At 36.0% G+C, this 12,407-nt stretch overlaps 1 protein-coding gene across 2 annotated transcripts; it reads right to left on the bottom strand.

The window, feature by feature from the left end:
* Window positions 1-1,793: 1,793 nt before the first annotated feature.
* On the bottom strand, window positions 1,794-7,233 carry LOC120346451 (uncharacterized). 2 transcript variants are annotated; one of them, XM_039416193.2, is made up of 4 exons: window positions 6,932-7,233; window positions 6,350-6,497; window positions 5,482-5,591; window positions 1,794-2,623 (listed from the first exon to the last, which is right to left on the bottom strand). In XM_039416193.2, exons 1-4 carry the CDS (start codon window positions 7,181-7,183, stop codon window positions 2,333-2,335), a joined length of 801 nt encoding a protein of 266 aa, XP_039272127.1. In that variant the 5' UTR covers window positions 7,184-7,233; the 3' UTR covers window positions 1,794-2,332. The 2 variants fall into 2 exon arrangements, with proteins under 2 accessions (XP_039272127.1, XP_039272128.2); XM_039416194.2 differs by having other exon boundaries at window positions 1,794-2,519.
* Window positions 7,234-12,407: the final 5,174 nt, after the last annotated feature.

Raw genomic sequence — 12,407 nt, 5'->3', positions numbered from 1 at the left:
TGAGAGTTGCGAGTATTGCTTTCATTCAAAATTCGACAACAGGCCTTTAAATGCAACTTGCCGGGGTCTTAATTTTGAAGAAGATTTTTAGCATAAAAATACGACCCAATTCCCATGACAAAATGGTTATCACTCCAACAACTTACACAACATCGTACATACGTCACTGTCATCTCAGTTCTTGGAATATTTGCACGGGTAACTAACCTGCTTTATGCGTCTAACAGTAAGAACTCCCAGAGCGAGATGCGTCGCATGTTGTGGTAGCTTACACGAACTACTAACATTCTGCGTTAAAAGAATGAGCGAACGAGTTTATCGCGTTCACCTAATTGGGCATTACAATGATACGCAGTACACGGTCGAGTATGGACCATAGTTTCCGGAGATGCAACCGGTGTTGGCAATTGGCTTCATTTAGAGAAGCATCTCTAACGAAGGCATATACCGGCAATCGCCCGTAACCACAATTCTTTGTTACAGGCGTATCGCCATGTCACATAAAACCGTGTATTCTCTATATGCTTCATAAGGTTCCCATCGCTGAAAGCGTGAAAAGCGTAATATACTGAAAACTGAGACATGATACGTTTAGTATGATCTTACCCATATTAGAAATTGCCCTTTCCCGAAGATGTGCCATAGATATATAAATCCATATAGTTCAGTCTATGAGATGAACAATGCCCAATTATAGATGGTCGAAAGATTATATTCTTAGTACTTCTCGGCATATCAAAACCAGAAACTTAGGTTAGTCAGAGCTTGGTTGTTTGTATGAGTTTTGCTCAACAAAATCTTTAATAATGTATATTTTTTTGTAACTGTCTATTTCTTGCCCAATTCTTAGACATCTAAAAGTGAATAAGTGTCTTATACATAATTGAAAATGTCCAAAGACTGTATGATACCTCAGCGAACAAACAAAAAACTGTTTACTGCATGATCGACAAGGCGTAACATACTTGCAGATCAGGTTTTCACACAAGGGGTACCTCTAATACACGTCAATTACACTACATGTAAACTTGTTGAAACACAAATGTAAACCTGGCGAACTTGCGCTTTAGCTAACTTATGGTAATTGACCTTATACATTATTAATGACTCTGTATAAAGTCATTCAAGCTTCTTTCGTATATGCACCGTCAAAAACCACCAAAATCATTGTGTATATGAATGGGTAGACTTCATTGTCAAATTCCCTTGTTTCATTTATTCATTTTAATTCATGAATATTTTTACCTGACAATCGAAACCATACAATTGCTAGTTCCGAAAGATAAGAAAAATCCCATCTTGTCTTGCTCATATATAAATAAATGGACGGAAAACGAGCGTCCTTCCCCGACGACGATTAACGAAAAGTTTTAAGTTAACGAGGGCATGGTTTGCCATATGATTAAGCTCACTTTCCATTTACTGGAAAAATATGAAAAACCCCATTCGAGAAATACTAAACTTGATGAAATACAATTATGCGAATAATATCCTACCTACTGTACAAATATTGGCAGATGTCCCCAACTCAGGGATGGATACATTAGTAAATAACTATGTCGTCATGTTTCCAGAGCAAATATAAACATATGTTTCTCATAATCGCGTTCCATTCGGAAATTATATTTCGGAGGAAGAAAAAATCCCTCCAGTAAGTACAAGTGATTTATTATGTAGACAATGTTAAACATTGTGTTTTTGAATATAAACCGGAAGTTGAATAAATATTATCGTTGTAATGCATGTATTTTGAATCGCAGATAATACTGAATGAGGTTATTCTTCGTTTGGCTTACCTTGTTCAAAACAAATGGCTTGAATCTACGAACCACGGAGTAAACCAAAGTGTAAATGTTGAGTAACTCAAGAGTAACACTCTGTTATAAAAACTGTGGGAATGAAATAAAAAACTGGTCGTACATCAAAATTTTCACATGTGAAAACCTATGAATTCATGGAAGAGTGAAGAAACTTATATGCCTTTAAATACAATTTACAATACAATTTAAATAGAAAAATTTGTTTTGTAACCAGTAAAATCTAAATCGGTTAAGTCCGCGAATGAAGGAGATGTCCAGTCAAACTCACAATATACATAAAAAATAATTTTGCATCCTTCGTGCACTACTATCCCAATCAACTTCTACAATTAAGCAGCAGTACTTGAAACAGCTAGAGTGATATTTTCGAAGATAAATTTAATATATGACCTCAAATGATAGAAGCAAAAAGTTTGATAATAAAATACACACACAATATAATTAAAAAAATGTTTGTGGTGGTAAAGTCCATCAACCCTCATTACCACAATATTGACAATCATCAAAATATGTTACCAGTTTATAGTTATGCTTTTAGGCATCGGGATGGTCACGGGAACGATGCGTCTCGCCAAATACAACAGTCCGATAGTTGCCAAAATGCCAAATCCTGTCAATGTGATTTTCGCTTCTTGTTTCATTCGATGGAAAATCGGACTGTGTCTCATGTAATCTTCGACTATTGTGGCTCGTTGATTTCTGTGGGGAAATGGGAAGTTTGGAATTGGCTTTTCAAGAAAATCACACATAGGTCCCCATCCATCGGATAGAGAGAAAAGCAAAAGTTGGTCTTTTGGTGCCCTCTGAAATGAATTGAATGTATAAGATATATTACGAATTTTTCAAACCTTTTTTGCATCATGCTGTAGATAGCTTGCATTATTCAATACACGATTGAGGGTTTTGTCATTTCCCGTGTCTTGTATCTAGACATTCAATACTAACTTCTTTACTTTACCAACAAATGCTTTAGGGCTTGGGCTAACCAATGAAATTTTTCTATTGTTCTTCTATTGGTTGTTTCAATCAAAAATTCAATATTTTTACAAAACCTTAGTGCAATTTGCTGTATGCCTAGGCATGAAGATTCCACTCAAAAATACTGTCAGACTTAATTAAATTGCCCTTAATATTGAAATTCTTGTGATTTTTGAGAATTAATAGTGATATTTTCATAAAAACTCATTTTACTATTCGAATACTGGGTCGTTTTCTGGTGAGTAATTAAATAACTCGATCGCGTATTATAATTACTTCAGTCACATGATTTTACTTTGTCATCAATAAGTTTTTTTGGCGAAAATATATTACTAAAGATTACGAGTTGACAATGCTGTGGATAATCTTGAAATCAATCACTAAATCCGGATGCACGCTTGTCCTTTTACACGATATGTGTGATTGGAATCAATTATATTCTTTACGTATACCGGTAAGCTAATTTATTTATGAGCTCAGCGTACAAATTTAACAATTAGACAAAATACTACGAAATTGCTTCACCTATTTTCTTGACGAGAATATTACCCAATCAAGTGGTTTACATATGCAGACAATAGACTTCATACGTGCACGTATGTTTAAGGGTGACCGTACATTTGAACCCATGTACATTTGAACCCATGCGTATATCCACGGGTTCAATCTATATGCGGGTGCTAAAACCCATGGGTTAGGGTTAGTATGGGTTTAACTATCCGTGAAACAAAAAAAATTCCATAGGTGCAATAGCATACAGGTGCAATTGTCATTGGTTCAAATGTACGTGGGTTCAAATGTAATGGAACCATGTTTAAGATATACCAGAGATTTTGTCTCGAAGCTCGAAGTAAATTATAACTGTACATTCACCATAAAAAGGTGGCGATACACATACATGTTTTATTTTAAGATATCCAATCTTAGCTCGCCCCAAAAACGTGTTCATGTTGCTTTCATTTTAGATAAATTCCCCGAAATGGTTATTTCTATTCACATGACAAGCGACTGACGACATGTGTAAAATAATATATTAAATTGCTACGATGCGAGACGTTCAACGTTTGATTTATTAATTATGGCATACCGTATTTAATGTATGCTTCGTCAGTCACTTGTCACGTGATTATAAATAAAAACTCTTTCGAGGAACTTATTAAAAAGGAAAGCAGCAAGACCACATTTTGTCAGCGAGCGAAGATACACCCTAAAAACACTCTTGCGATGCGTTTTAATTGCTTGGACTCCCACGTCATGACATTGACGTCCACTGAATTTTAGTTGAATTTGTCTGTCGTAAGTTGAGTGACTACCGATTGGTAAACGATAGTTCATTCAATAAAGTGATTGTTACATCACAAAATGTGTGTATCTTCAAGCAACCTTCCGCATATGTATGCGAATGGTTGATTCTGGATGCTCCTCATGCGAACGAAACATGCAGATGGGATCTACTGAATGATGATATTCTTCCTATATGTAGGGTTACCATATTTTTTTGACTTCAAAGCGGGACTCCGCCAAAGACACGACCCTATAGCTGTAATTCTGTAACTTTACAGTTTCCGATTTTACTACATAGGCCTACATTTAAAGCCATCCCGGCTGTCTTCATTGGCCATATTGTCATCGAGAGTTCATGCGCATATTCTTTGTCTAAATACCGGGTTCAGTTCGAAAAATAGAAAGGAATAGACGCTAACGATACAAATAATCCGAATTTAGATTTTTTCGTACAGCAAACGGAATAAAGAATAATGAAATAGTCTGCTGTTTTCAAGCATTGAGAATTTACTTATTCGCCCAAGCATGCTTTTCTGTAGAATACAACCTTCAAAAAAACGTTGCTCAATGTTACATTCACGTGAACGTCCGAACAGGACCAATAAGAATTGATTTTACATGCGATACTTCGTTAACAATGTTAGCGGGAAACAACATAACAAACAAAACAACGCATTCACCTTCAGTAAGTAAGTTAGCGTTGCGCTACACAGCAACAACAGTAACGAGAACATGTTCGTGTATTATGCTGGATGGCTGAACGCAAAAGCGGGACATTTAGCTGACTTATCGGGACGGCGGGACAAGACACTAAAAAGCGGGACTGTCCCGCCTAAAGCGGGACGTATGGTAAGCCTACCTATATGTATAGTACGTGATCAACCCTATCAGCGTCTTTATCCTAATTTGGCACATTACACATTATTTTGAATTTCCTTTTTAGGCTTTACCCGCACGTTTTATAAAAAGGCAATTAAATTTTTCGAATTATCTCTACACTTGAAGATAAAATGGCGGATTTGTTCGACTTCCACGTTTCAAATCTCAGATTGTCTGTTTTGAAATATTAGTCTTAAATATCGAATTGTTTAACAATATTTTGTTTGTTTGAGTTTCTATTTTGTTCATTTTGAAAACTGGGAAATATATATCATACTCTATCTTGTTAGTTAAAATTCCGATGACGTTAGGTATACGCAATTACAAAGGACGGGGTTTCCAATGATTGTTTGCTCAGGTTGGCTGACATGAAAACAAAATTGCAACTAAGGCAGCATTGCAGACACAAACATTTCAGTAATGGGTATTCCAAAATAAAGAGGCCATTTGCTTTATAATAGCTTTACTAGCAGCCCATTTTCGAAAAACCATTCATTCAAATGATCATGAAATCACTCACCGTTAATATTGAATTGTTGTGGTCTCGATATCTCTTTTTTGCGACCGTACTACTAATTCCTCTGTAACATGCGAAGAAAGCTTGAGGTGTGGAACAGAATGCTACACGGCCTGTACAATAATATATTTGTTACAATAAATACAAATAAACACAATATTGTTTGTCAATAAACACGAGTAACTTGTTTACATCGCTTCAGAGTCGCATTTGATAACAAAAACTTAATCTATATGATGTGCTATTAAAAGTTAGTACAATTTTGAACGTTTATTTTAAGCATATTCATTGTGTTTCCTTCTTTTTTGTATAGCAGAAGACAGCCGTGCACTAACAACTGAAACTAGAAAAAAACTTCCTCTGTTCGCACCGGACCGTGGAGTCAGGGATTATTACAATCGACTCCGACTACGGGTCAAGAAAAATTTCTGACTCTGACTGCAAATTGTAGTTGATTTTGACTCCGTTTTTCGGCTCCGAGAAGAGTTTGACCTTTTTTATCATAATTGGATTCAAAATTTCAAAATTCGGGGAATTTAAAAATACGACCTCGACTCCAGTAAAAATAAGCTAATATCCTATCTACCCCACTTCTGTATGTTGACAGTCAGGCTTAGTGAGCGCGAGACGTAATCCCTAATCCGACAACGCCTTACTTAATTCATCTTATTTAAATAAATTCATTGAATAGCACGCTCTGACTTGTGTTATAAACATACAGTGAAACCGAAGTGCTTCACCTCACATATATAATTGGTGGTCAATTTTTATTAAACTCCCTTATCGTCATTTAGAATATTATAAAAAAAGCAAATACATTTTGTGGTATCCCAGGATAATAGGAATTTTTATTGTTTAACTACGCACTAACCCACATGTCTGCTATATTTGAACATGGAAAAAGCAGTTGGTGACAAGAAAGCCAGGGTGGATAGGTAAGGATGTTTTTCAACGTTATCGGCTTGCCGCATCCAACTACGCAACCAATCATCTTCACTTTTTCTTTTCATAAATATGATCTGAAATATAAAAAAGTTTTATTTTTTTAGCAAAGTATCAAATCAGCACAGAGTTATGGCACAAACATTGCGGCACGGTTTATCGTCATGCTACTGTTTGTCAAGTTGCTCGCTTATTGTTTGGTTTTTGATTTTGCGGCGTACGAAGATTTCAACATCGTTATGTTGTCATGAAAATCACACTCTGAAAATTATAGAGATGCTCTATTTTTCTAAAAACATGTTAATTGCGTGCGGTAAAACTTTACTGTCTCTAACTATATTCGAACCATATTAATTAATAAATAAAATAGAAAAAAAACCTTAAAATTATAGCATTTTTATTGTGAAAGTGTTCCACGAATCACCGAGAATTGCCCATATTTTTATTCGTCTTGTAGCAATCCAAACTGTAGCAAACCAAATATTTACTGTATTTTCTGATAAAAATGTACCTTTGCATCCGGAAATGCTTCCAATATTTCCTCCCAAAATATGCAAAAAGGAATATCACAACCCGCGTCTATATCTTTATACATATTATAAAAATCTTCCTTGGATCCTCCTTTTGTGAGAATTTTGGTCCACTCGTTTCGAAGATAGAAAAAGTTCTGTTCATATCCATAAACTTTGTATCCTAATGCTGCCAAACAGGCACTCATTGTATTTGTTCCTGTCTTTGTGAATCCAGCTACAATAACTTTCATTGTGTTTTATTTAAGGTAAATTAAGATTTCTATAAAGATGAGATATATGCGCTGCTACATAGACAATGTAGCAAATACTTAAATTAAAGCAGAATAAAAAGTGCACTAGGCAAAAATCAGTATCAGTATAGAGTTCGCATAGTGAGATTACTAAAAAAGGCTGAACTGACTGCCTTTTATAGTACCACGAAAATAGCGAAGAAAATCCTTTAAGACACTCCCCAAGGTTCAATCTCAAATAGTTGTTAGTGTTAATGTTGTTTTGTAGGAATAAAAATATTTCCATAAAATCTCTCTCTGTGTCTTTGAACTTTTTATGTGTAAACACTGTGCCAACCTCTAAGCATCGCATAGCTCATCACTTTTAAAAACTCAACCTCCAATTGTCAGCACATAATGATATAATGTTGTCTGTCCGAGCTAGCGATATTATGATTTTGGGTGTATTGGTTAGCCCTCTTGTTTTACGTCAGTACGAATAATATTGTCACATCTTTGATATATTTACTCAGTGATATCAGAGCAAATAATAACGCGATTGGTAGTAAATTTGATAGAAAAACCAGTCTAAACATTTCGAATGGTGAAACTATTATGGTAAACAAGTTTCAAAATATATTTGAAGCAAGATACTATTGAATGTAGAGAAGTTTCCGAGTTTTGTGGTGCCTAAAAAGAAGGAGGTGGGCGAGAAACTTTTAGCCAATGTATTTGAACGAACCTATCGAAAAGTACATTCATGTCTGGTACTTTTCGATTTCAAAATGCTACCTATTGTAAAAGAAAACGTTTATTATATGTCAATTAAGTTACTGAAAATATTGCGTTACAATTTAATCTGCGGTGATGAATCACTTTATGAAAGTCTTATTATTTCATATCCAGATTTCACATGAACCAATGACATATAACAACATTGTTATATGTAGGCTTACCATAAATCTGAAACAAAAAACCGGGACGGTGCGATTTGGCAAACATTCGGTCGATTGCCAGTCTTGATAATATTGGAACGTCTACCATGCCATTGCGGGTATATACGGCTGTAAATCTCTACTGATCATTGAATTAGAAAAAACTAGTCTGTATTATTCATTTAGTTTATTAGACCAAAAGTATTTGTCCGCAGATGGAACCTTTCTCGAAAATTCTTGTTTTGATTTTGTCATAAAACTGATAACAAGAGACATCACCATTAAATTTGCAGGTTACGGAGTGGTTTTATATTTTCTTCTGGCATTCTGCACCTGCTTTCGGACCAAAATTTTTTAACAATGGAGAAAATCCTTTCAACAGATGCCGATGTTCCGGGAAACAAAATCAACTAATTCGCTGCAAATTCGAAATGCTAATATTTCTGTTAGAAAAAACATTAAACATCTCTGTCCACTTAATTTCAACCGGCAAAGTAAGCCAAATTGCATTTGAACCATGCTCAGATAAATATCTCTTTATCAGTATTCGTCGAAAAGTGCATCGCTATTCAAAACCTGATCAGCTAACCAAACATATCATTTATCAATTTTGCAGATCAAACACTTCAGTCCAGTTTATTTCACTCTTCAAATTTGTCCATATGTGTGGCCTGGCAGCATTGTAGGCTTCATCTATATACGATAGACATTTCTCGTAAAAATCGCAAACATTCTTTTTATATACAGTTACGTCAATTTCGACAGAGCGTTCCAAGGATTCCAGAAGTACAAGTGATTGCGACGAAACCAACAGACTTTTCTTTTTTCCTGCAAATTTAGCTTCACCTCTGACGGAATATTTGCAACATCTACGGCAGGGGTCGGCAACCTTTTGTCACCCGCGGGCCAAAATTAAGGGTTGCAAGTCATTGGCGGGCCGCACATATTTTTAGAAAGTTGAAACTGAACGGATGATACTTTATATTTTAAAAATCAAGCAGTGATACATCTCTCGAATAGAATATAGATTTATTTCCTCATTGCATCTCAAAAAATGCCATTTGAATATTTTCAGCGCCATTGAACCCTTTGCACTTAGCATCAACTTTTCTGCGTTTTGTTGCCATTCGAGTTTGAAGTAAATCATCATTAAATTCAGAGGAGAACAGCGGAGCAATGCACCGACTCTCATTTATTTCTGGCTGAACGTGCGAAATCAGCGAATCCGCTTATCAGACAGCGGACATCAGAAATTCTAACTGTGTATATTTACAAGTTAATGCAAATTTAGCCTCAAAAAAATTTGAAATTAATTTAGAGGTGCAGTCAAAACTTTGGTCATGAATAGCAGTGTGATAGGCAAATGTCGGCTGCCAACGACACAGAATCACCCGAATTTGTTATCGCAAAAATGGTCAGTCGAGTCGATTCCTCAATGTTTTGTGCTTCCTGCTTTGGATATGATCGTTGACATCTGAACGACCGCCATGACTAACAGAAAAACAGATCTGCAATGCGTACAGTGTACCTTTCCTGCTTCAGTTTGCTTTAAATAAAGAAAATCTTTCTTCAACTCATCAGAAAACATGTACTTTCTTTTTGGCATTTCGACAACTTAACGACATTGCAGTTAACGCCAGAAAACGCATTAAAAACATATACCAATTGTGACATAACAATAGAGCAATTTCTCTCTCTGAACTAGCAAAGTGTGTCGCAAAACAGTGGTAAATGGGCTGTCACCGTTAAAAAAAAATTGTGATAATAATGAATATAATTTTTTTACCCATGAAAGCCGTGCTGACAAACCGGGACATTTGATTCAACCGGCCGGGACAGCTTGTCAAAATCGGGACTGTCCCGGCTAAACCGGGACGTATGGTAAGCCTAGTTATATGTCATTGCATGAACGCAACCAAACTATGAACCAAACGTGTCGCTGTATTTTATCTCCGCTAGTGGTCATAGTTAGCTACGGTTGGTTAAGTTGTAAACACAGACTGCGTCGAGTCTAATGCCCGGCCAAAACAAACCGTTCTTCTTCTTGCAGTCTTGGGTTACGTTGCTGGTGCCCGGTATCAATTGCTGGAACGAGGTCAATCATGATGTAAGTTTCTATGCAACGCCAAGTATGATCAATATCCTGTGAGGGCCTTCGAAATGTTATAGCTTGTATATTATTTTCATGAGAGGTAGATGTATGAGACATAGGTGGCGAATAGGAAAACCCAATACCGGTATAGGCCTACCGATTCTTATTCCGGTATTCTCTGTCTAATTTTTGTATTCTTGTTGCATTTTTCATGCTAAATTGAATAAAACAATTAACTGTGGATTATATATAAATATAACTAATATACAACTGCTGCAACATGGGGATAAACGGAACTCCTAGTGTGGGCATATATCTGGGGTCTGGTATAGTTTAGTAGATTGTAGATTGTTTGCTATCCAAGTTTGCAGATGATAGTTTAATCTTTGGTTAACTTAAGTACTAAAGCCTGCTACCTTCGATTATATCAACAAACGGAATATACCTTTCTGATCATAATACTACATTGGATTCTGCTGAAATAATTACCTGTTCAACTCGAAACTCCACGGAAAATCAATATGAATAACGAAGTTCATAACCAGATTCTGGCTGCTGTTACATCCCTCCAGGCCAACCAAAAAGCGCTCATGCAACGCTCAGATGAACTGTCTGCCACTGAAGACCATGGCAGCAAGTCTGAAGCTGTTAAGAAGTTCCAGCATGATGTGGCTCAAATCTCTCTTAAGATCGAGGAGATTATAAAAAGACTGGAGTTATGTGAAAAACAGCAAGATGATCAGGAACAGTACACCCGGAGGAACTGTGTTGTTCTTCATGGCTGCAAATCTGTTCCAGAATCTGAGTACTACAAGTTTGAAGACTTTGTTGTTAACACCCTGAACAATAACTTCAATCTTGACCAGCCTATTGTTAACACGGATATTGATATAACCCATAAATTGCGATCCAAGTCCCCGAAGAACCCCATCATTATTAAATTTGTCCGAAGATCGACAAAAAATTTAATATATGGTAGGAAGAAAGATCTAAAAGGCAGCGGTTTGTCCATCACGGAGTCCTTGACCCGGAATAGGCTCAAGCTCCTCGCCGCTGCCAAGGAAGCATTCGGGAAGCATAAGGTGTCGACAATGAATGGGACTATATACGCTTACTTGGACAGAAGGCGAGTTATATCTTGTTTAAATGATATCACTACTCTCTCTCGTCCCCTGTACTCCAGGGCTGCTGCTCGCCCAATGGGACCTAGCAAATAGGCACACTGTTTGCAACTTGGTCTCATTGGTATAGTGGTGGCCTTTAGCACAGGGTTGATAATATAATTTAATTTAACTCAATTTATTTTCACCCTTATTTTCCTTATGCTAATTAGGCTAGTACTTATTTAACCATAAGTTCTGCACCTGGAAACTTTGTATTTAAGCTTTGTATTTTAGATTTTGTCTTACTTCACTATACTTTTTTTATTTTTTTATTTCATTACTTTGCCACCACCATGAAACATAATTCAAAATATCCCTGTAGAAATTGCCACAAATCAGTCCGAACTAATCAGAAAGCTATTTTTTGCAACATTTGCTCACATTGGATACATTTAAAATGCACCAATATCTCTAACCAGCAGTATGAAAACCTGCAATCTGAAGCTGATGATATGCCTTGGTGCTGTTTCTTTTGTGAAAAAGATTGCATACCATTCTCTTCTCTCTCTGATTCTGAATTATTAGAATCATGTACTTCCCTTCATTCAGAAAAAGCTGAAGCCCAGGCACTTACTAAAATTCTTGATCCTGAATACCTAAACCAAATGTTTCTTGAGTCAGCCAATACTGACAATGATGAATTCAACAACATAAACAGTGTTTTCATGTACAACAGCTCAAATCAGTATATTTGCTCTAGTGATGTCAATGATCTCAAATTCAATGATAGTTTTAAACTAAGTGGTTTCATGACTCTTTCACTCAATATCAGATCTTTAGCCTCTTTCAAAAACTACACAAAATTTGAAGCACTAGTGAATTCACTGAATTGTAAGCCTCATGTAATTGCTGTAAATGAAACATGGATTGTATCTGGTACAAATGGCCATTTCAATACATTGGATGGCTATGTTTTTATCACTAACAGTAGATTTCATCACCGAGGTGGTGGTGTTGGTCTCTACATTCGAAATGATTTGAAATACATTGTCCGCAAGGATATTACTATAATGTGTGAAAAGGTTTTCGAATCTATATTTATTGACATATTATTG

Source organism: Styela clava, chromosome 8, assembly GCF_964204865.1.
Source record: "Styela clava chromosome 8, kaStyClav1.hap1.2, whole genome shotgun sequence".
In the NCBI taxonomy this organism is placed as follows: Eukaryota; Metazoa; Chordata; class Ascidiacea; order Stolidobranchia; family Styelidae; genus Styela; species Styela clava.
This window is presented reverse-complemented; position numbering and strand designations above follow the sequence as displayed.

Excerpts from the sequence above, each read along its gene's own strand:
- LOC120346451 (XM_039416193.2), bottom strand. The coding sequence starts at position 7,183 with ATGAAAGTTATTGTAGCTGGATTCACAAAGACAGGAACAAATACAATG. Across the intron at positions 6,498-6,931 it reads AAGCATTTCCGGATGCAAAG|ATCATATTTATGAAAAGAAA; the intron begins GTACATTTTTAT and ends TTTATATTTCAG. Across the intron at positions 5,592-6,349 it reads CAAATATAGCAGACATGTGG|GCCGTGTAGCATTCTGTTCC; the intron begins GTTAGTGCGTAG and ends ATTATTGTACAG.